This window comes from Rattus rattus, chromosome 15, assembly GCF_011064425.1.
Source record: "Rattus rattus isolate New Zealand chromosome 15, Rrattus_CSIRO_v1, whole genome shotgun sequence".
NCBI classification, from domain to species: domain Eukaryota; kingdom Metazoa; phylum Chordata; class Mammalia; order Rodentia; family Muridae; genus Rattus; species Rattus rattus.
In genome coordinates this window covers 10,069,294-10,097,207 of record NC_046168.1, presented here as the reverse complement: position 1 = coordinate 10,097,207, position 27,914 = coordinate 10,069,294, and the positions used below count along the sequence as shown (strand labels likewise).

The window sequence follows — 27,914 nt, the reverse complement described above, 5'->3', positions numbered from 1 at the left end:
CAAGTTGAAAGACCTGGCTCTCCCTTTTATCTTCATTTCTGCCAGGTCTGTTGCCTTCCTTTCCTGAAATACATTTGCATTGATGCCACTGTGGTCTGATGGGTGAAGCAGTTGTGGCCAAGAGAACAGTAGGTGGTGCACACAGCCCTAATGGGTCCTTTTATGGGAGAGCTTCCTGACCCCCAAACTCCAGGTGACCTCAGAACAAGGGACATATTAGCTTATCTTTATATTATTTTCCCAGAGCTGTTGTAACAGAGTGCCACCAGTGGTAGTCTAGAACATTAGAAATCCCTGATTTTACTCTTCTGGAGGCCAGAGTGTTGGAAAGATTAATTTTTTCTGAAGACTCCAAGGAAAGAACTTGTCCCTGTCTTAGTTTTTGATGCTTGGTGACATCCATTACCTCCCAGCTCTCTCGTCAGTCTGTTTCCATTGTCAGACAGTATTCCTACTTCGTGTCTCCTGTTGTCTGTCTAGTCACGGCCTTCAACTGCACCAGTCATAGATTTAGGTCCTACTTTAATATAATGTCTTAGCTTTATTACTGTGCATAGACCCCGTCTCTAAAAGGTTTATATTTATGTGCTCCTGTGACTCAAACAGTCCAGACCGTTGCTAGAAATGAAAATCAGCAACACATAAAAGAATACCCAAACAAAGCAGAAATAGTTTTCTAAACTAAGAAAAATAGTAATTTTTTTTTTTCTTTTTGTAAAGAAAACCCAGAGCAAAAACCCTGCTAGCCAGCATACTCTGAAAGTGAAAACCAGCATCGGGCTTTTCCCTGACTTAGATGGAGACTGCATTTCTTCCCACTGGTGGAGCTTGGCTTTATAGTCTGACATGGTTGGTACTGTCAGCCCAGAGTGGAAGGGGAGCACCTTCTGGGCGTAACTACTTTTGATAGGAAAAGGTTTCTTATACCACTAACACCCCCTTACAAGACTAGGTGATGGTGTATGGATAAGAAGTTATTAAATATTTTTTGATTCCATTATGTAGCCACAGAGAGGAATCCATTATTTTATTCTTTAATGGAAGATTATTTTTTCATTTTTTCTTTGACTTTGTCTTGCTTTCTGTTTGCTCCTGTAACTGATAGGGCATATTCTGTCTGTTCTTTTCTCTTGCATTTACCTTCTTTGTGACTAGAGTTGGGAACATTTTTGTGGAATTACAGAAACTGCATGTTACAAACAGACGTCTCCTAAAGATGTGTATGTGTACCTTAGGTGGGGAGACAAAACATGTCAAAGTAAGCTAGAGCATAGTTAGGCCAAGGTTCGTCATGTTTACTGCTCCTTTGGCAGGAGTGTGCAGTGTGGACTACAGGTGTCAGAAAGGCTTTGTGTAAGGCAGCTGGTCTGGACCTGGAAGAGTAAGATGCACCATAACAAAGAGCATGAAAATGCATGGCAGCCAAAGAGGAGGTCAAAGCACACACACACATACGTGCACACATGTACACACTCTTAAAGAAGTCCTAGAAGAAACAAAGGACCAGACAAATATGAAGGAGAGAAGAAGACAAAGAATTTTTAAATGGTAGACTATATACGATGCTGACAATATGCTTAGACAGCTAGAGGAGACAAATTAGCAAGAAGACTTACCTACTGAAGAGATTTCTTTTTTTTTTTTTTTTTTTTTTTTCTTTTTCTTTTTTTTTAGCTGGGGACCCGAACCCAGGGCCTTTGGCGCTTGCTACCACTGAGCTAAATCCCTAACCCCCATACTGAAGATATTTCTAAACAGTTAAAGAATCTTTCTTTCCAGAGGGAACTTTCTGATTTGAATCCTAGCTGGTTTTCACAGGTTAGTATCAAACTAGTCTAGACCATTTAAAAAATGAGACATGCGGTTGGGGATTTAGCTCAGTGGTAGAGCTTTCTAGGAAGCGCCAAGGCCCTGATTCTCCCCCTCGAAAAAAAAAAAAAAAATCTGTCTCCAAAAAATGAGACATGCACCACTTTGTTTTATGGATGTAGCATAATCTTCATTCAAAATCTTAAAGTCCCCACACATACACATACAAACATGTACGTAAATACCCACAAACACACACACCTACACACACATACATATACATAAATACACCTACACGCACACACACGCACATACATAAACACACCTCCCCACCCCCGCTGCCCTCCACCCCCACACATGGTTCTCATAAGATACTGAAATACTTAAAATTGAAGAGAATAAAGCACGAACAAGTGGGGTTTGTTTCAGGAATGGCTCAACATTAGAAGAACATACTTTGAGAGAGGAAAAACCTCCAGCAACTTAGGGTTTCAGCAACCCCAGACTTAAAATAGTAACAATGAATTCTCCACATTTAATCCTAATTATGTATCTTTTATATTTACGTTGCCTTTCTCATTTCTTGCAATGCTGTGTTTTTCAGTAAGCATTTGGAGAAGAGTCTAGATAACAGTCTCCTTTTGGCTTGCTTTTGACCTACCTAAATATTTATGCATGAACAGAGATCTAATTGGCTTCTTAACTATAGAAAAATAAGTTGGCGTGTGTGCATACTCTTCGTAAAGTCAGGTTTGGAGATTATTTTTCTCATTTCACAAGGCATGTACCATTGTGTGATCACATAAGCATCTTTCCTGTGCTTGTGTGGGTGCTGGGGATTAAACCCAGAGCCTTGCACATTCAAGGCAAGAAGTCTACCACTGAGCATCACCTTCAGCTCCCAAATTTAAAAATAAGAAGTTGCTGAATGACTTTCCAGTTATATTATTTGGTATGAAATTCTTATGATGGCATGAAATGTATTCCCAAAGTAAATGCATGAGTTCGCAAGTTTTGTAAAGACCAGTTGCAGGTGAGGAGTGACAACTCAGCGTCCTAGGAGGGTTGAAAGGTGGAGAATTCCTGCATGAAATATCTTGTTGTTTCCTTTTCCATTGTTAGAGCAGAAGAACTTCAATGAGTTAGGTTGTATAGGGGAATAGAGGTCAGGAAAATCATGAAAGACTACCATTCAAAACAAGCCAGAGGTTTCAGCCATTAAGACTGCCTGCTGTGGCTTCCAGAGGACCTAGGTTGGTTCTCATACTGACACTGGGCAGATCACAAGCTGGCCTATAACTCCAGCTTAGAGGATCTGATGCCCTCATCTGGCCTCCTTGGGCATAGAACTTCTGTGCACAGTCTGTACGAAGGTCAGCCCCCATCTGAACACTTGTAATAGTGTCTGCCTGCTGTGCAGTTTGCTTTTTGTGATTGTGAAATTGTGACCTGTCTTAGTATATTTCCACATTATGTTTCCTTGTTTGTTTGTTGTTTTAGAGTAGCATCTGTTTTTGTAAATGAAATAAATTACTTTGAAGCTTAATTATTAGAATTTCGTCAGATCCCCACTTGTCAGGTGATTTCAATGTGCTGTGTATTTCTGGGCCTGCTCATTATTGGCATATCTAAACAGAAAAATGGTTATTTTTTTTCTGTGAGGTTCTCCTCCATCTTTAAGAGCTCTCGTTGGTGCTGCAGAGAGTGGCTTACTTGTGCACTCTCGTCTGTTGGTGTAAGGGAAGGACGGCTTCACTGTAAGTTTTGTTAAGAAGTTATGCTACACGTGTGTTTTATAGTTGACTTACACGTTTTTGTTTTTCAGTCTATACTGTGTACTGACTCCACTGGGGTTCCTGTAAGCTATATTAAAGCAGTTGGTAAATGCCCAACTGCAGGTTGAAGTAACGAAGGGGCAAATGTTAGCTGATAAATGACCACCCCTGAGCCTGAGCCCGGGCATCCAAATGCAAGTGCTTGTCCTTTGTACTTTGGAGACTTCCTGTGGATGGTCTCCAACCCAGGCCTCCCTCCTTGGACATCGCTGGGCTGTCCCATTCACCAGTGGAACTGACTAGATCCGAGTCCCTTGATATGCTGTCAAGGTCCCCAAGTTGTGCCATTCCCATATTATCATGAGTAGCCAGTATGATATTATTCTTGTGTTAGATAATGCAGAATTGTTTATTCTTAATTTTAATTCCAAAGTGAGTTGACATTAAACTAAAAAGAGAATGTGGGCTTCCTGACTCTTCCTTGATCAATCCCAGCATACCTTGTGTCATCCTGTAACTAGTCATGCCAAGGACCTCTTATTTCTGAGCTGTTCTCTCTCTTGTCTTCTCTCCTTTCTTTGCAGTCTTACTTCTAAGGTCATCCATGTTAACCCTTTTATCTTTTAGCCTGTTTGAATACTGACCACTTTTGCCATAGGATGCTGTTCATCCCATCAGAATTTTGTTTTCCTTTGTGATGACTTTATGAATGGCTGTAGTTCTGTGGCATTGTAAATCTTAAGAACTACGTTGCCATAGATAATGTTTTAATACAAAGCCTTTTATTAAATAAAAATGGTAAGATGAACTCTTGTCTCATTACTGTATCCTGGTTCTGAAATCCTATTAGCCAAGTCCAAATCAGAAACTAAAATGCAACGTTACTTACACAGATTCTTTATCAGTGGTTATATTCTGTAAGTTTGACGTACTGGACTAGTTAGGTCATCTTTAACCTTGAAAGAGTCTTACCAGTAGAAATCTTACCTATAGACATGCAGATATCTTCAAAAGGGACTGAAGCTCTGCCCTTTGCTTTAATGCTGTTTCTCTTCAGCTCAGACCCCATGTTCCGTCCTCTTAGGGAAGAAACTATTGCTGCTTGAAAGATGTCGTTTGGAGAGCAAACCTGGGCACAAGCACCACTCCTCCTGTCTGGAGAGCTTCGCTTCCTTTGTCTCTTTCTTCAAAACAAAACACGCAGCTACTCCATTTTTAGTAGTGAATTTCAAAATCCTTTTTAACCTTGTAGGTCCAAGGGTAGCCAAGGATGGCAGCAGCCTCATATGATCAGTTGTTAAAGCAAGTTGAGGCCCTGAAGATGGAGAACTCAAATCTTCGACAAGAGCTCGAAGATAATTCCAATCACCTTACAGAACTGGAAACTGAGGCATCTAACATGAAGGTATCAAGACTGCGACTTTGATTGTAGCTTATCCACTTTCAGTGTTTCCTCTTGTAAACTTGGGATAGCTGAGACACTTTATTTACCTAAAACTATATATAATAAACTCTTAGAAGAGTTAACATATTCTTAGTAAATGCATCAAATTAATATACTGAATCATGCAAAAAAAATTAACCTTGGTTTTGGTTCATTCTTAGTCTTTAATTTTAAAAATAAGATCCCCAACTTTACCTTATACTTGATTTAGTGGAAAGGTTTTCTGTATACGCGTGGAGATTAGCTTTATTTTACAGTGCATCTCAAAGGTTACATTGTCCTGTTTAGAAAATACAGTCATCATCAAGTCTACGTGGTGATTGCCATGGTACTTCAAGCCCTGAAGTTTTTTCCAGGTAGCAAAAAGAGTTACAGAGTATTTAGTGTGTAGAGGCGAAAACCTTCTGTCTTCAAAGTCATTGATTAAAATTTTAGTTACTTTAATTTCCAGTTAAGCAGCTTCCCACTGAATTTAATAACTTCATAAAATTGGAGATTGTCAGTAGAAATGTTTCTTTCCTTTAAAAAATTTGTTTTGTGTTGTTTCTGTTGCTTGGCTATTTTAACATCTCAATTCTGGCTTTTTCTTCTGAACACTCTGCTTTCCATATTCCTAGTCTGTCTAGTTCTTTCTCTGTCATTTCAAAGCCTCCTCTCTTTTCTAGACTGTTGTGTATCACTGAGGAAACTGATCTTCTCTTTCCTACTTATCCTTTAGATACGACATCCTATCCTAACAGGGCAGCCTTTGATCTCACAACTCTCTTACCTATCTTGCTATTGATCTTTTTTTTCCACTCTAATAATTGCCATAAAACGCTCTGGCAATAACATCTCCAAAATATTCACTTCATAGCCCTTTGGAAATAGGTAAACTATAACAAACACTTATTTTTCCTTATCACCAGCTACAGATCAGTGACTTTAAGTACCTAGGTCAGTTATCTACTAGGTTAAAAAAGCCATTTGTTATTTAACACCTACCAACACTTTAAACTGCAGTCCGGGGCATGTGTGTGAGTTCAAGACTACAAAGTACAGATACATTTTGTGTACTTGACTAGTATACTCTGTAGACCTCCTCCTAGAGGACCTGTTTAGATAGTAAACATCTAATTTGTGAGAGAACTCAGATCTAGATTTAACTTTTTATTTAATTACTTAAGTCAATTCAGAAATAGTTTTTAAGAAACATTTTGGGCAAGACATTTTAATTGACACTTTAATCTCCATGCTGAAGTAGTGTGCCTTTCGGAGTGATCGTACAAGTCACACAAACTTATATGATGGGCTATCAGGCTGCATCGGGAGATGCAGGTGTGCCTGGATTTGGTGATTATCCAACTCTTTATGCACGCATCCTAGCAGATCTGTCCATGGGTGTCGTCAGAATTGGGCCATTACAACCTTCAGTGAAGTTAGCTATGTGTTGCTTCCCTAACGCTCTGCTGTTAAAGAGCAGAGCTGTGGCCTGTGTGTCTTCCACTGACTGATGTGCAAAAAGATGTGTTTGAAACCACTGGTGCGTTCCATTTTGGGTTACAATTAAGTACAGTTGTTCTTCTCCCCAAACACACTTAGTAGTCTTTGGGACACATACAATCTCACTACAGTATGTTTCCTGACCTTATCAGTCTAGTTATCACAAAGAAAGGCCAGGTACATCCTGCTGTTGGTTACAGAACATCACTATGAAGGTATAACAGCCAGGAGAATGTATATAAAAAGTTAGGGAAATATTAGCAGACCATATATTTGAGGGAATTGAGGAAATACTTGATATAAATATGATACTGTGGCTGTGTTCAGAAAGAATCCCTATTTGAACATACTTATTAAAACATTGTGAAAGAAATGCTATGCCAACTTTCCCAGCGTCATGAAAAGCAAAGCAAGGCTGAGATTACTGGTGACTTTCCTCTCTGGGGACATTGGATAAGTACAAGCTGATCTTTATTCTGGGCACAGCAGACAGAGTTGCTGGAAGGTATCATCCCTGAAGGCAGGCAAGAAGAACTCTAGATATGGCTGCCTTTGATGGGAGGTTAGGGGAAGGTGGAATGCTAGTTTGCAGGACTTGCTACAGAGAAACTTTGGTTTCATAAGGTATTTGCCGGAATTTGAACTTTTTGAATCAGATTAAAAACCTCGGCTCCAAGGACCAGATTTAGTGCTAATAAGATAAGCGTCACCAGAAAATAAGCGGAGTGGGAAACCACAGAAAGATGCTCAAGAGACAGCTTCTGCTATGCCAGAGCTCGGATGTGAGGCCACGCAGAGCAGGAGGTCAAAGGCTAAGGAAGCCAGTTTGCCATATTTCAATCTAAGTCAAAAAAGGTCACATTCAAGGTTTAAATTACCTGAAAACTAAGTTAGCTTTAAACCATTCACTGTGACTAATAGAATGGAAAATAGCAACCCCTACAGTAGGAAGAGTACGTTCTGGAAGAAGAACACACCTACCACCGTACGTCTTTCTTGTTCTTACATACACACCATTTGCATACTGTCAAGTTTGAGAAATAAGAAAATGGTAATCAAGAAAACAGAAGATAGGTGGTAATTCAGAAGCAATCCCGGTGTTGGAGTTAGTCAGCAATTCTTTACAAAAATATAATAATGTATTGAAACAAAAGGAAATTTTTATAGAATGCCAGAAATACTATAGATTTTTCACAGGGAAGTGTATTACAATAAAAACAAATCAGGTGTGGCTCTCAGGAAACACATCCCAAAAAGGCTTCAGCTCAGCAGCGCTGGGCCCCTCTTAGTTACTGGTAATTTCTCAGCTCGAGCCAACTGGTGTCAGGTGTCCCAGCAGAGCAGAGGCTTTGCTCTAGTGGTTCTAGTCCTGTTATCACAGCTGTTTCTTCAGCCCCGGCTGACCAGAACCACAGTCTTGATTGAAAGTAACAAATGACCCCCATAGAATCCTTAAACTTCCCTCTGAAACTTCCCAAGCCAGGCCACCATCTTTTGCACTGCCCTCGACATTCTTATCTTCCAAGGTTCCACAGAACAGCCTACCAAGCTTTTAATACCGAATGGCTTTTCTACTCTAAAGTTCCAAAGTCCTTCCACATTCTTCCCCAAAACATAGTCAGGTCTGTCACAGCAATACCTCCCTATCCTAGTACCAACTTGTCTTCGTTAAGGTTACTATTGCTATAATGAAATACCAACAATGAGCCAAGCAACTTGGGGAGGAAAGGGTTTGTTGTGGCTTGTGCTTCCACATCACAGTTCATCATCAAAGGAAGTCAGGACAGGAACTCAAGCAGGGCAGGACCCTGGAGGCAGGAGCTGATGCAGAGGCCATGGAGGGTCCTCAGCCTGCTTTCTTACAGAATCCAGGACCACTGGCCCTCTAGGCCCTCCCCCCATCAATCACTGATTAAGAAAATGCCTTATAATCTGATCTTATGGAAGTTTGTTCTCAGCCGAGCTTTCCTCCTCTCGGATAACTCTAGCTTGTGTCAAGTTGATATATATATTAATTATATATATATATATTAAAAAAAGTAAAGGCTTCATCAAAATTAAAAACATATGTCTTCTAGAAGGCTTCAATAAAAAAATGAAAAAAAAAAAGGCCATCTTTCACTATTGAAAATAACCTACCACACTACAATACATTCTACAAAAGAACTTATTTCAAAATATAAAAGAACTTCTACTATAAACAATAAGATAGTGAATTTAGTCAGCAGGTAAAGGCACAAGACTGAGTACATGCAGGGGGAGCACAGAAGAAAGCGATGCGCTGCTGGCATCCTTAGTCCGGGCACTCCTAAGACCAGAGGAGAGCAGAGACAGGAGGACCACTTCCCAGAAGCTCGAGGTCCTTAGCCTGGGACATCTGGCTTAGCAGCAGCCTCAGCACAACAGATGAGAACTGACTCCCAAAGCTTGTCTGACCCTCACAAGTGAATACACACAGACCCACACAGACCCACACACACACACACACACACACACACACACACACACACACACACACACACACACACACCCTGGGTGTATACATTGAGTAAACAGACAGATAGGTTTAACTATCCAGGTTTTTTTGCAACAAGGCCTCAAAAACTAAAAGATAACTAAAAGGAAGATAAATGTCCGGGTACACTAGTGGAAAATATCTCAGCATCACCTTCATCAGTGAGTACGAAGATCATTTGACTCCTACTCAGATGGTTAAGATTTAAAACAGATTCCCACAGATGGGAATATTGGAATGGACACACTGCTCGGGGCCCTATCTCAAGCACAGAGGCACACAGTCAGTCACACACTCACACACTCACACACTCACATACTCGACAGCAGTTTCTTTTCAAGGTAAACCCTGTGACTGCAGCATTTGAACTCTGAGAAACTACGCCAAGAGAAGTAAGTACTTGTGTCCACTAGATGTTTGTACAGAGTGATCGTGTTAGCATTCTTCATGTCAGCCTTAGTAACATGGAGATGTCTTACAGATAATTATGTTAAAGTAGAAACAGAGACTCAAAGGACTGTATACTGTCTAGTTCCAGCATAATGGTTATTTCTGGGAACTGAAGATGCATTGACCCGAACTTGAGGGGACCAAGGCTGGAAAGGCCAAGCCACCAAGGACTGAAGATCTGTCCCTGTGCACATTGAGCCTCAAAACAGAACACAGTTGGGATTACTTTTGTTAGTAGGCATAGACTATTCATTGCAAGCTGTGAGTAAAGTAAGTCATGCTAGATGTTGTCCTCTTAAGGCTAAGTAACTGGATGTGAGTGAGTTGGCTTATCCGGCTTTGCTCAGTGACGTTTATAATTAGAAGCACTTAACAAAGATAACCTAATAGACACATTGGAATAAGCTAATACTTCGCAAAATTGCTACTCTTAAAACCCTTAAAAATTGTAGCCTTAAATTTAATTTGTTTTATTTACATTGCTGCTTTTATTAATAGATTTCTAACAGATGTACAGATATTGGCCTTGAGAATTAAGCCTAAGGTGACACACATTCTCAATAAAAAAGCATTCTACTGCTGAGCTGTGCCTAGCCACAGAGACTTCCTGTTCAGTTATTTACTTGCTGTGTCCATGCATGTACATGTGTGTCCCTGTGTTTGTGTGCATGTGTGTTGCACATGTGGAAGTCAGGACAATTTGCGGGAATCAGCATGTGAGTTCCAAGATTCAAATTCAGGCTGTAAGTCCTCCCTGGAAGCACTAGTTTTATTACAAGGTGTGAATGTTAACTGGAGTTCAGATTAGAAAATGTGAGCACATGCCAGAGTCCCTCAGTTGTGCAGGGATCTGGAGAGGGACCGATTCTCAGACCTGTGTGTCCTATAAGCACAGACCACTGAGCTTGCCTACTGTGGCCTGCCCACTGCTTTAGATTGTAGTTCTGTCACTGAGGGGAGGGGAGCTCTCTCCACTCATCCTATGTGATCGTGTTTAATGGGGTCCTCTTTCTCTTTGCACACTTGGTTTTTTCTGTGTGACACACGGTGATAAGATGATAGGAGGTGATGTGAGATGTTCAAGGACTGCTGCAGCTGCCAGCCAGAGGCAGAAGAACGAGAGCCCTGGAAAAGGAAGCCATAGTCTGCAGTGTTGTTCTCAAGCTAAGGAAGAGCAGCTCAGTTAAGCATTTGGGCACGCTCTGCTCTGGCTGGAGAGAGGTGTCTATGTGAATGTAGAATCCTTCCCACAGAGGAAGTCACCTTCATGCCCCATACCTCCCACTGGAGTAATTCAAACAACAACACAGCCTGCTGTTTGACGGGCACATGTAAGACCACAGGTCCTTTGTTTTCATTGCACACAATGACAAGAGCAAGGCAGGGCAGGGAGCTGTCCCTCGAGGATTAGCTCACGTTCTGGCAGGTTTCTTTCCATGCTTTCGTCTGCGATCACTTACTGTCCAGCGACACGGCCTTAAGTCAAGGTTGCAGATGCTCACTGCATCCCCGACTTCCGAAAACTAATTGTGAAACAAAGGACACGCTGGAAGCTCCTGAGGCCTGCACCGCTGTATGGGAAGTACGGGCAGTTACTAAGGAATACTAATAAAACCAAGGTTTATAGGCAGCCAGGCAGAAAAATTGGATAGAAAATTATTTCAAACTTTTTTCGGGGGGAAAATCAAGAAATCCTTTCTGTGTGAAGAAAGACAGTGACATCAAGGGCTGGAGGCAGCTAGCATGCGGTTATTTGAGTGTCTGCCAAGAGTGAACCAATGCTCTGGCCAGCCCTCGGGTGTGCCTGGCCCTGAGTGGTAAGTCACTAGACAGCAGAATTGTCTCCTGCTTGTGCAGGTACAGGCCTAAGAGATGTGGGTTCTAAGTAGCCACTTTTGTATGGCTTAAGCAAGTCTGTAGGTGTCAGCTGATTGAAAATGGTAATAATTCCAGCTTTCTTAAAAGTCATTAGCCCATATTGTAAAAAACAATGAGTTTGTTTCATTATGTCTTTTTATGTATGCATATAATGTACTTGGATCATACTTCCCCCCAACCCCTTTACCTTCCTTTATAAAGTATACCATGAAGTGTCCTGCATGGAGACTCCTCAAATCACCATTATCACAAAATACCACTATTGTTGTTGGGATAAAATAATGAAAAATAGGTAGTATGTTTAATATACACTATAGCCTATGGCATGTTGTCAGTGTGAACTGAAATAGCTTTCTCCCCAGTCCTATCTAAATGCCAAGAAATACAGACTCATGTGTTGAAAGGTTATTTAGCATTTCATGCTAATGTACTGTGCTCTCTCACTAGGAAGTACTTAAGCAGCTGCAGGGAAGTATTGAAGATGAGACTATGACTTGCGGACAGATTGATTTGCTAGAGCGCCTTAAAGGTACGTTTTTAAAGGACTTTAGAGATACTGTTGTAAGCTCAGTTTCCAGGTCAGGTGCTCTCATGCGGACCTGGGCTCAGCCTGCTCCTCTTCCTCACTCCCCACTGGGTTGTAGCTGTGGAATGCAAATAGATACAAGCTCTGCTGCTTGTCTCTGCTTCACATCATTGGCTTTGACGTTTCCCCTCAGATCTGACATATTTTTAAAACTCATTTCATTCTACCAGTGACTAAATACGCTTCAGTAAGCCATGTGCCATGAGGCTTCTGTGGCAGATAGGTGCGAAGGGGTATTGTTATAGTCTTTTTGCCTGTATTTTCCTATGCTATTTCTAGTAATATCTGTCTTAAAATGCCTTTCTCACTTTTTTGCCTAAAAATTCCAGTGCCAGACAGGGACCCTGCTTCTTAATAAATGAAACCAGACAAATTACTTTTTGAGTTCCTAATATTATCTACAGGGAATCTAAGGATTTTGTGTGATTTTCCTTTAACACACTTGTTTGCAGTATAACTCATGCTGACTTTGCAGGGCAAGTTTTAACTATTTTAAATAATTACTCAACTGCATATATTTGTAGTTAAAATATAAACCTAAGAACTCACTTTTAAAATAATGTAATAGGAGTATTTTACATGGCATAAAGCAGTTACTACATAAGAACTTGTTTCTGTTTAGAATTTAACTTAGATAGCAATTTCCCCGGAGTAAAACTACGCTCGAAAATGTCCCTCCGATCCTATGGAAGTCGGGAAGGATCTGTATCAAGCCGTTCAGGAGAATGCAGTCCTGTCCCCATGGGGTCATTCCCAAGAAGAGCATTTGTAAATGGAAGCAGAGAAAGCACTGGATACTTAGAGGAGCTTGAGAAAGAGAGGTAACATTTGTTCCTTATGCAGTGTGTACTCGTGTGTACGGGAGCTCCCTCTGCTGTTCTGATGTAAGATGATAGGTGGCAGCATGCACCGATGGAGCATCACTTTGTTTTAAACATCTTTCTCGCTTTGTAGACCAGGCTGGCCTCGAGCTCAGAGATATCCCCGCCTCCACCTCCACCTCCACCTCCCACGTGCTGGGATGAAAGGTGTATGTGTGCCCCACAATCTGCTGGTTTAAATATGTTAATGATCGTGCTCGCAACAATTCTAAAAGTGGAAAGGAGGAATTTTCTTGAAATTCTAAGATCTTATATTTGATTACTTTGGTCTTTTAAATATTCTACACATGGTGAAGCCTTGGTACAGTGGTGAGCATAGCCACCTTTCGTTGAGTAAAATAATCTGTACATTGGGTAAAACCCTAAATCACAATATTTATACGTAGGTAAATGTATCAATGACTTATAGTAGAATTTCAGGTTATCTTTTGAACGAAATTCAGTAGCTGCTACTTTGTAAGGAACTCCATTATGGAAGGCAGACTAGCTGTAACCACAGTGAGAGAAATAGTCATGCCTAACAGGGTGCCTTACAGCTGGCTGTAAACCCAGTTCCAGGGACTCGGATCCTTCTTCTGACCTCCGTAGGCAGCATGTATATGGTACACACATATACAAACAGTACACCCACACATACATAAAAAATTAAACTATTTATAGGAAGGAGTGCAGCATGTTTCACTGGTAGACAAAGGCAATGTTATTTTGATTTGGGGTGAGGCCATCTCTAAAGTCAGCCTGGCCACGTGGACTAGGAGGGTGTTGAGCTCTCTTTCATCCCTTAGCTGTGCCAGGGCCTTCCCTCTCTTTGTTCCCTTTCGTTCCATAAAGAGGCAAAGGCCATGTGAGCAGGCCAGACTTCCCAGGAACTTGCTTTGGTGCTGATATTATTAGTTAGAGAGCTTTAGAGAAAAGAATTTCTTAAATGGATTTTACTGCAAGTGCTAGATTTCATAACAGCTATTAGTAATGAGAACTTTCAGTGGACATGTTCCTTTTATCTTGGCCTCTCTGACACGTAGGGGAAAATGCTCTTGGCTCCTGCTGTGGCATCATTTATCTCTTGCCAGTCCCTGTCCATTTACTTTCTCACAATTGAGGATGCTTAGCTTTGAAATTGTTTCTTGGGAAAAGTGATCTTAGCAAGAACAAAATCTTCTATACACATTAGTACTCATTATAAATGTTTCCCAAGGAAATATCAAACAGAATTTTAAAAATAATGTATCATAGGAGAGGAGAGCATCATTGTATATGGCCAAAGTTTAGATCATAATAGAAAATATTCACAGGTCTGATGACATGAATATCCATAACAAAAGTGTCTTAAGTGATGAATTGAAGTGACCGAGTCCTGCCGTTCCCAGTACAGACATCCTCTAATGAGAGGCAGAAGTTACCGAAGGGGGTGGGCTGCAAACTTGGAAAAAGCCTAGTCTCGTGCACATCAAAAGACATCAAAGTCTGGGTGACATCCTGAAGGTTATAAATCTACTTACGTAAGACTCTAGAAGTTGTATCATACACTTAAATGTGTGGAAATTATAGGTTATACAGTTGGTACAAGACCTTACTAGAACACTTAAGTTAAAATTCATGTACCATCAAAATTTACCATGTGTTCATGCATGAACATGTATGGAATGAAGTGCATAAAGACATTCATGTAATAAATATTATTATATAAGTATAATATTTATTACACTTGAAAGGCCCTGAGTGCTCCCCAGCAAAGGATTGGCCGTAGTATTTCTCCTTTATGAGTTTATTAATTTCGTGAGATAAACAGAGTTAGGCAGCTATAAAGAAGTACATAGTAAGTGTTTTGTTCTCATATGGAATGATATTTTAAATGAAAAAACATGTGTAGGACAACATATATACTAATAATCTAGTATTTATGTTTTTTTTTTTTTTTCTTTTTCTGTTTTTCGGAGCTGGGGACTGAACCCAGGGCCTTGTGTTTGCTAGGCAAGCGCTCTACCACTGAGCTAAATTCCCAACCCCTAATATTTATGTTTTTAAGTGTACATGTAATTATGCACATTATTCTTCATTTTATAGAAAACCTCTGGAAACAACACAAGAAAATTATTCTATACTTTGCTTAGGGAACAATAAGGAGCTTGCACTTGTTAGTCTATTGAGTCTTACCTCAGTCACAGTCTTCTGTTATATGTTTATGTTTATAATGGTCAGGTGTGTGGTAGAACCGGTTCTTTCTGCCTCAGAGTAGCGCCCTCTGACTATAAATGTGATGTGTTTATTCACAGTGTTGTTGCACAGTGGCCTACCTCGGCATAGCAGCCTACCTGGATGCAGCCCCAGGCTTCTCCCTTCCCCAGGCTTCTCTCTTCCCTAAACTTCTCCCTTCCCCAGGCTTCTCTCTTCCCCAGGCTTCTCCCTTACCCAGGCTTCTCTCTTCCCCAGGCTTCTCCCTTACCCAGGCTTCTCTCTTCCCCAGGCTTCTCCCTTACCCAGGCTTCTCTCTTCCCCAGGCTTCTCCCTCACCCAGGCTTCTCTCTTCCCCAAACAGTGCAGCTATTCTTAACTCTGTTAGTGTAGTGTTTATTTTTTTCCTGGCTTTGGGTTCTAATCTGGCCACACCTTTCACTCACTTCTTAGACTATATGAAAGAGAGCCCTTGGTTGAAGCAGAACTGATGAGCGTCTTAGCAGGGAAGGAGCACACTTGATACTCAGAAGTCAATGGTTGTAATACTCAAGTCCTACTACAAACCCCAGTCAGTGCGCTCTCACAAGTCCATTGCTGTCTTACAGCAGCAGCTGCTGAGAGCACCAGGCAATATGTATTAGCTTGTGTAAATTTACCCTTCTTTTAAACAGATCATTACTCCTTGCTGATCTTGACAAAGAAGAAAAGGAAAAGGACTGGTATTATGCTCAGCTTCAGAACCTCACGAAAAGAATAGATAGCCTGCCCTTGACTGAGAACGTAAGTAACTCGGCAGTGCAGCTTTTAGATTTGGGGACTTGACCTTCAAAGGTACTCAGGTCACCTATGAAGAATTCAAGATAACTGAATTTGTAATCATTTATAAAATGTAATGTGTCTTAAGCAGCTTTTGACCTAAGTATGTAACGGTTACTGAGTGTCACCGTCGTCGTTGTTGCTGCTGCTTAGCTTTGTTTGTTTTGTGGGGATTTGTTTGTCTTTGACACAGAATCTCATGTGCCCTGACTGATGTCAGACTTGCTATACAGCTTAAGAGGACCTGATCCGCCCAAATATTGGGATCACAGGCCCGCTTTACCATAACAACTTGTTAATTAATGGTTAATAGAAGAAAAAATTTATTGTGTACCAACAGATACTTATTTTAATCCCACAGGAGTTTAAATCTGAATTGCTCTTAGACAATTGTATTTTTAATTGGTAGAAACATTATACTATCTGTTTGCAGTTTCTGTACAATGCAGGAATCATACCAGATGGTTTTTACAACAAAAATATCCTTCAAGATAATATGAATCTTATTCTATGTAGTACAGATGCCAATAGCTATCGTCATGGAAGCTACTGTGTTTGTGAACTCCATGCTCCTTTATCAAATACACTTAGGTTTAAATCGTTTAAGTCTCAGGAATACACCTAATTGTAGGGGAAAACTAACTTGTCCCTTGACTTCCACATTCATGCTGTGTCAGCGCATAGCTCTGAGTTAATCCCAGAGCACCTCATCACCTGCATACATGATACATGCCTGTAATGGCTATGTCCAGCATAGCTCCAGAGATGGGTGTGGCTGAGACAGTGGGGAAATGAGGAAAAGACAAACACACGGACACACAAACACAGCACCCTGGGTGCTCAGCGTGTTTATTGTACAGTGTTAAACAAGGAGGTGAAGTTATTGCTAGCAGACAGACAAGGAGTCAGGTTTAGCTCATTTCAGTAGGGACAGCCTCTACAGGGGAGCTGCCTTCAAGGCATAAACATCAGGCCAGAGGGAGAAAGCTGTGGTGGCCATTATCTGTACACGCCATCAGAATTCACACTCAGACCAGGAGAAAAGGCTGTGCCATTTCCCATGCGTCTGAGTCTGTGGGGTCCTTGACATAGGCTTGCCCATATTAACAACACACAATTACTCTGGACTTCACGTCCTTGTGCCTTCTCCTCCCCACATGGAATCTTAGCATTCAGGAATTTGAGGCAAGGGTATCAGAAATTCAAATTCATAGCTAGGGAGATGGCTCAACAGTTAGGAACATTCGCTGCTCTTCAGAGAATCTTGAGTTTTATTCAACTCCCACGTGGAAATTTACAATCATCTGTAACTCCAGTTTCAGGAGATCGAATGCCCTCTTTTGACCTCGGTGGGTACCAGGCACCCACATGGAGTGCATATATACACACAGGCAAAACACTCATACAAGTAAAATAAAAACAAGTCTTTTTTTAAAAAACTGAAGGTCATCCTCAGCTGTATAGTAATTTGTCCCCAGTGTGTTATATAAGGTCCTGTCTAACAATCTAATACATTAATAATCTCAAGGCTACATGTCCATCAATATTTTATATAATAAAAGGGGAAATAGACAGTCTCTTATCCACAGACTCCAGGAGACTGACCCTGAGGGTGACAGTGAGTCCAGGGCCAGCCTGAGCATCAGGAAGGCACCTTCTCAGTGTAACCTTCATTCTTTTTTTTTTTTTTTTTTTTTTTTTTGGTTCTTTTTTTTGGAGCTGGGGACCGAACCCAGGGCCTTGCGCTTCCTAGGCAAGCGCTCTACCACTGAGCTAAATCCCCAACCCGTAACCTTCATTCTTAGCGTGGGTTTTCACTTCCTTATAGTAGTTTTGAGAGAATGCAGTGGGCAAAAAGGGGAACTAGAGGGAAGAAAAGCCTTCCAGAATATAGTTATCTGGGTCTCCTGAGTGCAGGAGCTAAAACTCAAGGCTTAAAGTGCTCACTTTCCTTGGTTAAATACCAGAAAATCAAAAGTAAAGATCAGTTGTCAAATAAATTTATTATTTGCTATTTATTAAGTAAGCATTTTTGGTAGAATACAGAAAAATACATAACCGTCGTGGGCCATTGGTAACATTGGTAATTTAAGCCTGCTTGTGTTTTATCCTCACGTTCCGTACTTTGTCTTCTTATTGGGGAAACAAGTCAGCAAACATCTCCATATGGAACTACTCATCTGCATATGGAAATACCATCCACTTACCAGCTCTAAACCACAGGATTATAATGTGCCGGGTCGACACTTTACAGTCCTTGCACCCAGCCTGCCAGGAGCAGTTTTCTGTAAGCGTGGATTGTGAGGAGCTCGCCTTCCTCCTCTCCATGGCTCCTATCTGCCTGGCAGCTACCTCACTGTGACCGTCAGTTAACACCCACTTGTGAAGTGTGTTCGTATCTCACTTTCTCCTTACTTTTAGATTTTTACAGAAGTCAGTGTTGATTTTGTCTGGCTTAATAATTTTTTAAAATATTTTTCATGGTTTTCTGGGGTTTTTTTTCTAAGATATATTTATATTTATGTACATTTGTGAGGTTGCCAGATCTATTGGAACTGGATTTACAGTTGTGAACTGCCATGTGGGTGCTGGGAATTGAACCCCAGTCCTCCAAAAGAGCAGCCAGTGCTCTAAACCATGGAGCCAACTCTCCAGATCCAGCGCTAATATGTGAACGTTTTCTTACTCCATTTTCTTCATATGGCAAATGGAATGTTTTTCTCTGTTTAGCTTGTACATATAAGGCAGTTGATCCTTAGTTCAATCAGAGGTTAAGGGTAATGAACGCCTGCTGGCGTTTTACCCCCTGATGCTGTCTGTGTTAACTTACTAGTTTTCTTGTTTGAGATAGAGTCTCATGTGGCCTAGTTCTCCTGAACTCCCAGTGTAGCCAAGAATGACCTTGGACTCCTGATCCTCCTGCCTCCGCTCCCTAAGTGCTGGGGTTGCAGGACACACCTAGTTTTATGTGGTACAAGCTGAGTAAGCACTCTACCAACGAAGCTCGTCTGCTGTCCAAAATACTACTTTAATAATTAAAGGTTCCTCGGGGCTCTGAGGTGTAGCTCAGTGGTACTGTACTTGCCTAGTGTGAACCCCAGAAAATCCTAGTACCACAGAAGTTAATTAGGTGCCCCTTTAACAGATAAAAATCATGAGGGGACAGAAGTTCGGCACACCCTGCCTGGACCAGTTACATATTTTCAACAGCACAGTCTCAGGTAAAGCCAGCTTTTGCTTCGGGCCGTTCCATATGTAATCAGGGACCCCAACTAAGCTTGCTACCCACTCTCATGTTTTAGGATTCCTTGGAAGAAATTGATAGCTTTCTCAAGTCTGGTGACTCACAGTTATTTACTCAATTTCTTAATTGATATTTATGTGCTTTTTGATTTTACTAATAAACTGAGAAATTAATGTGCTCTTTGTGGTCCTAGTTTTCCTTACAGACAGACATGACAAGACGGCAGCTGGAGTATGAAGCACGGCAGATCAGGGCCGCAATGGAGGAGCAGCTTGGCACCTGCCAGGACATGGAGAAACGAGCACAGGTGCCTGGCGGGGTCTCACACTGCACACTGACAGCTCTGCCAGTGTCTGTTAGTGCATTGTCTGTGTGAAGGGTGTAGTTCAGTGACAGGGCACTGCCCCCCTATACAAGGCCATTGGTTTAACCTCCAGCACCATCAAAGAGAAAGTTCAAAGTCTGTCTTAAATTGCCACTATTTCAGGATAACAGTTTCTCCTGGCTGTTGGGCATTATAACCAGTACTGACTTAATTCTGCTCTGCTATGACATTTGAGTATTAATCTTTCTGCATAGAATTACAGGGAAAAAATATTGATTCTCCTGTAGCTGATAACTAGCTTCGATTCCTTTGAGATTGCTGTTTCTTGCAATCTAAGTTTGTGTGGCAACAGTCAGACGTTAAAAAAAAAGTAGCAGCAACAGCGCACGTTTGAGGCAAAGAGGAGGTGTAAGAAATAATGCGCGTAAGGGAAGAGGGCGTGAGGGCTGAGGAAGAGAGGCCAAGGAAGGACGTCACCTGCTTTTATTGTAGAGCACTTCCTTGTGCGCAGGTGTGTGACAGGCTAGTGTAGCCCTGTAGAAGACAGGTGTAGCTACTGCCTCACCTTGCTTTAAAGTGTGCATGGGGAATTTTTTTTTTCACTTCTCTAAAAAATGTAATTGGAATTAATTATATTTAAAGATTTCATTTAGATAAGACTATTATTTGTATGGTGATATATCAAATTCTGTAAAGTGATTTTTTTTTCTTCTTTCTAATTTTAAGTTTTTTTCATGCAATATATTCCCCTCTTTCATCTCCAAGATCCATTTCATATTCTCTCTTAAAGCCAAAACTGTGGATCCTGCTCCATGTTGTCCGACTAGTTACTACTGAGCACGTGGCCTGCTCTAAGGTGTGGCTATTGAACCAGTGTCTCTATTGAAGAAAACTGTTTGCCCTCTCCCAGCAGCTACAATTTCAAATCGCTTCTCGGTTAGGGGTGGGATCCATGTTAGAATATAATTTTAACTGGCGGTGGTGGTACACATCTTTAATCCAGCACTTGGGAAGCAGAGGCAAATGGATCTCTGAGTTTGAATCCAGCCTGGTCTACAGAGTGAGTTCCAGAACAGCAAACTCTACATAAAGAAACCCTGTCTTGAAAAATTAATAATAAAAAATTATATCTAAGGTAATATTTAACACCATAACATGACACATTTTATAGTTTCATAATTGATAGGAAAAAGATTATGTGACATGCATATCATGTATCTATTTGTATATCTGTTATCAAATTACAGTTAGTAATTTGAAATAAACATAATTGAAAGTATACATAAACATTTGAGTAGAAAAAATTTTTAAACCTTCTCTTTGGTATTTTTTTTTAGATTTATTTATTTATGTGAGTACACTGTAGCTGTCCTCAGACACACCAGAAGAGGGCATTGGATCTCTTTACAGATGGTTGTGAGCCACCATGTGGTTGCTGGGAATTGAACTCAGGACCTCTGGAACCACTGAGCCATCTCTCCAGCCCTTGAGTAGAAATTTTTTAAGCAACATGAGATAATAAAGTATAAGGCTGATGAGTTTTACTATATTAAAATTAAGAATTTATTGTCATTAGGAACCATCAGAGTAGTTACAAACTGGAGGAAGATAGTTATTATTGCAACTAAGGATTAAAATCAAGAACCTGTAATGAGTTTCCAAAAATATGTTCTATTTACATTTAGATTTAAATTTGAGATTTTTGTATAATTATTTTTTAAATGTCAGACAGACTTATTTCCACCAAAAAAAAACCTATGAGAAATATTCATTTGCATTCTTAGAATGTAACTATGAGTTATGCTTTTTGTTCCTAGTTTTGTTTTGTTTTTTATTTGTTTTTAGAGATCCTGAGAACATGATGACATAGTAGACATAACATTCTTGTTATGTACAAAGTAAGTGGATAGATCCCGGGTTCTGACTTGAGTCCCAGAAGAGATACAAACCCGACTTCGTTCTGGCCACTTTACGCCTGGATGTGGCATGTTTCATTTTGGTGGCTGAGGTTAACACTTTAGGAAATTTAATTTTGTATCTTGAGTGACACAACACATTTTTCCACTTGGGAATAACCATGTGAAAATTAAGTTTAACAATCACAAACAGGACAAAAAGGCAGGGCTGGCCTTCAGTGACAGCAGTACAAAGTGGCGTCTCCTTTATAAGAACAGAACAGAATAGAAATGACAGTGGCTGGAGTGGTGGCCCCAAGAGTACATCAGAGCTAGCACAGTGTAGGCGTCATAGAAAAGCAGTTATTCTGTGAGAGCTTCCACACTTACGGACATCTACAAAGGATGCTAGAGTCCTCTCCCTGCTCAATCTAAATGGGCTTTATTTTGCATAGTTGTAAATGTTCTGGATTTATCTCATAGATCTCAAATACTACACATGATACTATCTTTTGTCTATTTATAATATGTAACTTGTACTATAATGAGAGTAAAAAGGTGAGTATGGAAATGTTTGTAACATCTGAGAATAATTTTCTGTACTGTACAGTGAACGCTTACAGATGTAGTCCAGACTCTGTGCACCCCTGTAACCCAGCACTCAGGGCCGGAGCAGGAAGGTCGTGTTGGAGGCCAGCCTGAGCTACATGTTGATTCCTCTCTCAAAAAGAGGGGCTCAGGTGTGATAGCTCTACTTTAAAGCAAGTTCAGTTGGTTAATAGTTGTGAAAAATGTCGGCACTCAGTCTTAACATAAAAGAGCCAAAATTAATAGGAGAAAATGTAAAACATTTGAGTCTTAAGAAAGAAAGGAAACTCAAAAACAATAAAAGTCATTTTCATCAAAATTTAAAGTACCCGTCATAAAGAATGAAAAGGAAAAATATCTTTAACAGTATAAAGAGAGCAGTTAATATCCCTAAACTGTGAGGATTCCTGTGGATCAATTCTTGAAGACTATCCAACAGTCTGTTTAAAGGATGGACATGTTCAGTACAACATGTAGAGATAACTGGTAAATAATTCAAGGACATTTAAAGCAAAAGCCATTCTTGTTCCTACCTTTGTGAAGTCCATTTCTGCTACTAGTTTGGTTTTCAGCCTCCTTTTTCAGTGACATCTCATCCCACAGCATATTAGTGAAGGCTGGGAAAATGCCCATCAGGTTGTAACAGCCTACTTCAGGGCCCGTGTGCTGCACGCACCTTTAATTCCAGTCCTGGGGAAGCAGAGGCAGGTCTATCTCTTGAGTTCCAGGCCAGCCAGGACGGCGTTAGATCATCTCCAAACACAAAAGCAATCACAGATAATGTGTTTCAGTGAACATGTCTTTCAGAAGTTCCTTCACAGTGTGAATGCAGAACTGTATCATCTTTGTGTTCCTCGTATTGTAAATAAAAGTAATGTTCATTTGGAAAGCAGAAGCCAAAGAAACACAGTTCTAAGCTACCTTCAACCGTGCACTAACTCCTAGGCAAGGTGGACAGAGAAACTGGGGGTGGGGGGAACAGGGGCAGCAACCAAATGTAAAGTAAATAAATTAAAACAAAACACCCACGGCTGGCAGCTCTAGGGGTACCCACACACGATTACGCACACAGCACATAAAAATAAGTGAGTATCTGACTTGTTCTCTTTTTCTATTTCAGCGAAGAATAGCCAGGATTCAGCAAATAGAGAAGGACATACTTCGTGTACGGCAGCTCTTACAGTCCCAAGCGGCTGAAGCAGAGGTTAGTAAAGTCCCCTTTTGTTAAGTGCGTGTGTGTAACTTCCTGGAAAAGAAACTGTGTGTGCTTATATGGCATCATCGAGATATGGACCTTTTAGAGAGAAAGGTTTTTTTAAGATTTATTTTTATATGTGTTTGCTCACACATATGTCTATGTGAGGGTGCCAGATCCCCTTGAACTGGAGTTACAAACAGTTGTGAGCTGCCATGTGGGTGCTGGGAATTGAACCCAGGTCTCTTCTCCAGCCCTAAAACATTTTATACTTTTCAACAATTAAAATTTAGTCTTTAGCATAAGCTGTCAATTTGTATTATCAAATCACTACTTGAGCTATCATTACCCTTTAAGTAGGCTTTTTCCTATATGTAATCCCAGACATATGTATTTGTGGTTATCTCAGAGTCCTTACTGAAATGATAGTAAAAGCATTAGATGAAAAGAATCACATACACCAGAGAAAGTGACAGGAATAAAAATGGAGGCTCTGGAAGAAAGTTCAATAGACTTAACTGTTATAGCATATTGTAGGAAGGCTGTGACAGAGCCCAGGGTATATTGTGGAATCCTAAAGGGTTCCAGACTGACTCTGCAGGTCACCTGTGAATATAATTATTAGAAGAGACTGAAACGAGGTTAGTTGAAAACTGAAATGAGAACCAGGTGAGGTGGTGGGGAGACAGCTTAGCAGTTAGAGCATGGGCTGCACTTCGGAAGAGCCAGGTCAGATTCCCAGCACCTGCATGGTAGCTCACACCATCTGTAAGTCCATTTCTATGGTATCTGGTACCCTCTCCTAGCCTCCATGGGTAGCATGCTTGCATTGCACATGATTGTACATGTATGCATATGAAGGCAACACCTGTACAGATAAAAATAAATTTAAAAAAAGAAGCAAATGAGCCCCTGAAATTTTCCCACATTTTTGGCACAACTGCTGCTGTTTCTCTTTTCTTTTCTTTTTTTTTTTTTTTTTTTTTTTTCCTTTTCTCTTTTTCAGAGCTGGGGACCGAACCCAGGGCCTTGCAAGCGCTCTACCACTGAGCTAAATCCCCAATCCCGCTGTTTCTCTTTTCACTCCTAACGGAAAATTAGTTGCCCCACACACACCACCCCCCTCAGAAAGGATCTTTAGATAGATTACAGTGAATTTAGTGCAATTAATTGAAGCTGGAGACAGTGTATTAAAAAGTTGAATTAGTTTGAAATTTACTCAATGGTGAGATTCCTGCTGTCCTCTAGCCTTGTCATCTCTAGGAAGCTTCTTTAAGAAACATAGTTAACCCAAGAAAAGGACTAAGGAGTCACCAACAAACCGGACCAGCTAGTCCATTCTGTGGTCACGGTAGCTGGCAAACTTCATTTAATTTTTCTGTAGCCCACTCCAGTCTGAGTGGACACTAACAACTGCACGGCATTTTAATAAGGTTCTGGTAAGAGAGATCGAAGAGTAGCAGAGTCTCGTAGCAGGGAGAAGGGAACTGGGCACTACAGCTGACGCATGCCCCAGCAGAAGCAGGGTGTGACTGCGCACGCTCTCCTGAACCTTGGCATTAGGGGGGCAGAGCAGCAGGCCAGCCTGGGACACACGAGGTCCTGTTTCAGCCATTCACCCAGGAGAATTTTTTTTAAAGAGGTCATGAGAGTTAAATTTAAAACCACAATTGAAAAATTAAAAGATAGTTTTTATAAAGTAAAGAAGACAGTGAAACACAGACTAGAATGGCAGGCAGAGATGGCTCAGCAAATGCAGGTACCACCATAGAGCTTGCTGGCCTAAGCCCACTGCCCCAGCCAAGGACCCACGCGGTGAAAGGAGCCGACCGGTCTCTGCAGTTTTTCTCTGGGCTTCATAGGTGTGAATACAGGAACACACACACAGACTTAAACAAGTAATAAATGAAGAAGGGCTTATATTTTAAAGAAAACTCTAAAGCCTAGAAAAGGAAGAGAAATTCCAACAAAATATAAAGTGAATTCCTTTAGATTTCTCAGCAGCCAACCTAGGAATCCAGGAAATATGACTGTGCGTTTTTTAAAATTCCAGAAAAAATTCAGTTCCTTTGATATCAATTATTTGAACTCATTCTTTGTCTTACGTCAAATACCTGAAGTTGGTATTGGATCCCACAAGCAAAATTGATATTTATTTGTAAGACTGTTCCATCTCACCCATTTTACAACAGGACTTGATGTGCCACCTGTAATTGTTTGTGCTGGGCTGTGACTCCCACTGAAGTGGGTATACTGCAGCCATTGCCATCCTGACAGTACCCGACCCCACACGACAAAAGCCAAGTCCTTCGACCTTTAAGTGCCCTGACTGTATGCTACCCAATTGACCTTACACTTCCTGTTGGCTATAAAAAAAATACCCCAGTGGAGAAGTCACAGCCGCAGGAGCCTGAGGCAGCATTCACAGCCAAGAAGCAGAGAGCAGTGTACACCGGTTATGCAGCCAACATCCTCCTTTTATGCAGCCCAGGATCCCAGCCAGGAAATGAAGTCATCCATGGGGGCAGGTCTGTCCAGCTGAATTACTTTAATCAATACAGTGCCTCACAGGCATTCCCAGAGGCCTGTCTCCTTGGTGACTCCAGATCTCAGATTGAGAATTGAGATCATTATCACAGCAGTAACATTCACAGTTGTGAGGCAATTTAGAAATTCAGGCCTTTCCAAACATCCAGAATGCTCAGAATTCACTAAAAGCTCTTTATTTTCGTGATTCTACTTATTGTTAGGGGACACAACAAAAGCCAAATGGGAGACACATTGTAAATGTGCAAAGTCCAAAGATGAGGTGAGGTGGTGGCAGGTCAAAATATCGAGTGTTCTCCCCTTGGAATCCCAGTTTCTAATCTCTCATTTCCATGTGGGTTGCAAATTTACTTGGGGTTGCAAATTTGCAGGTTTTGATTTGTATTTAGGATGTAAAATGGTACGCCTAAAAATACTTGGCAGTTCTACAAAACAGTGATGTAAAGTCGCAACGTAGCCCAGCAGTTCTAGACTCAGGCGTCTAGAAGACAGAAGTCACATGATTCTTAACTTGGGCATTCATTCCGCCTTATTCATTGTAGCCCAAAAGGATGGCACAAATGTGACACCACTGTAAGTAAAATGTGGCTAACTTTGAAAACTCATTACATCAGATTAAACCACATAGGCCCACTTATAAAATTGCCAGAAGACTGGGGCAATGGCTTGGTGGGTGAAGCTTGCTCTGTAGGCGTGAGGGCCAGAGTTAGGACAGCCAGAGCAAGCAGCTACAGCAGCTCAACTCGGAGCTCTGGGATCAGTGAGGGCCCTGGCTCAGTACGTAAGTAGAGGGTGATCTCACAGGAGACTCCCGGGGTATCTTTGGGCCTCCACAGCTGCATGCATGTGTGCACACACACACACACGCACTTTTAACTGAATGTCAGAAAAAAATTGTTTTAAAGAAACAACTTAGCGCAGAGCACTTGGTAGGTAGAGGGAATTGAGAATTTCAAGGCCAGCCTGGGCAACATGGTGAGACCATGTCTCCCAAACAGAAACTCAAGACAAAGCAAATAGCCGTTGCGGTGGGAATGGGGTCAGCTGTAAACGGGTGGGGAGAACTGAACTGTAGTGACAAAATAGTCTAAAACAGAGTATGCTGATGCTTCGTAAATTTATTGAAAATCATTAAATTGAACACTTAACGGATATATTTTGTGGCACTTAACTGCTTAAACAAAACTGCTTTTATCTATTTCACTAAACCAGCAATGCACTCTTATTTGAGGCAGGAGCTCATGTAGATCATGCTGGTCTTGAATTTGCTATGTAGCTGAGGTGGGCCTTCTGATCCCTTCTGATCCTCCCTGCCTCTGCCTTCTGAGTGCTGGTAATAAGAGTGCATTCTGCCACCTAGGGCAGGAAACTGTCCTTGTTTTATAGTAAGCATAGGACCTCTGTCTACCAGAAGTCAGCAGCAGCCGGCCTTTCTTGTCTATAGAGTAGTGATGGAGGACAGTGACCCAGGAGTGCAGTGCTCAACTCTGGGATTGGTAGAAGGAGGAAGGAAGAGAGGTGATGTCAGTTATTGTGAGTGGGCTTGGCAGTGTTTCTGTGACCTTCCTAGACTTGCCTTCTTTACCTGAGTGTCAGTTACAGGCAGCCTTAAAGCTTGTTTTTCCCCCTTCTCTGAATCTTCTCTTCCCTGGATAATCTCATTAATGTTTTAAGATTTTAGGCACCATCTATATGCTACTCAGTCTTGATTTTTTTTTCGTCCTGAGGGCCAGATTCTTAATCCTGTGTTTCTACCACTTAGGATTTGTCAAAGATTTTAAATTCAACATATCAAAACCTAATTAACACTTGGGTGCAGTGACGATTACCTTTAATCCCAGCACTGGGGGTTGGGGGGAGGAGTCAGGCAAATCTCGTGAGTTTGAAGCCAGCCAGGGTCAACACAGTGAGTTCCAGTCCAGCCATGGCTGCATAGTGAGACCTGTATCAAGAAACAAAACAACCAAAGCCCACCTACCTCCTTGTCAGCCCCTCCTTCTTCCTTTTAGTCCCTGTCCTTCCTCTCTATAGACTCTGAGCAAAAGGTCATCAGAATAATGCTTCACACCCTTTAGCCACTGCTGGTTACTTCTTACATTTGCTGCAGCAAATACCAGGCACAAAGCAAATTAAGAGAGCAGGCAGTGTGAGAGGGTGCAGTCTGCCTTGCTGGGCCAGGCATGGCAGCAGGAGCGTGAGATTACAGCCAGGAAAGGGGAGACGGACACTGCTACTCTGAACCTTCTCCCAGCTCCCTGTGACTCAGTCAGGGGTCAGCTGCTGAGTGGGTGGGTGGCAGGCACTGTCCA

The 27,914-nt window shown here is 41.3% G+C and overlaps 1 protein-coding gene across 14 annotated transcripts in view; it reads left to right on the top strand.

Annotated features, from left to right (window-relative positions):
• The window catches only part of Apc (APC regulator of WNT signaling pathway), a 91,788-nt gene that overhangs the window by 31,181 nt on the left and 32,693 nt on the right, over positions 1–27,914 (top strand). For 4 of the 14 annotated variants that reach the window (XM_032885367.1, XM_032885378.1, XM_032885366.1 and 1 more), the window contains exons 2-7: positions 4,837–4,989; positions 11,801–11,882; positions 12,562–12,760; positions 15,667–15,775; positions 19,249–19,362; positions 22,984–23,067. In XM_032885367.1, the coding sequence (XP_032741258.1) occupies positions 4,855–4,989; positions 11,801–11,882; positions 12,562–12,760; positions 15,667–15,775; positions 19,249–19,362; positions 22,984–23,067 (723 nt within the window). In that variant the 5' untranslated portion in view covers positions 4,837–4,854. Of the gene's footprint in view, positions 1–2,095; positions 2,762–4,836; positions 4,990–9,557; positions 9,746–11,800; positions 11,883–12,561; positions 12,761–15,666; positions 15,776–19,248; positions 19,363–22,983; positions 23,068–27,914 lie in introns of those variants that run through there. The other 10 variants (XM_032885369.1, XM_032885377.1, XM_032885365.1 and 7 more) reach the window with 6 other exon arrangements.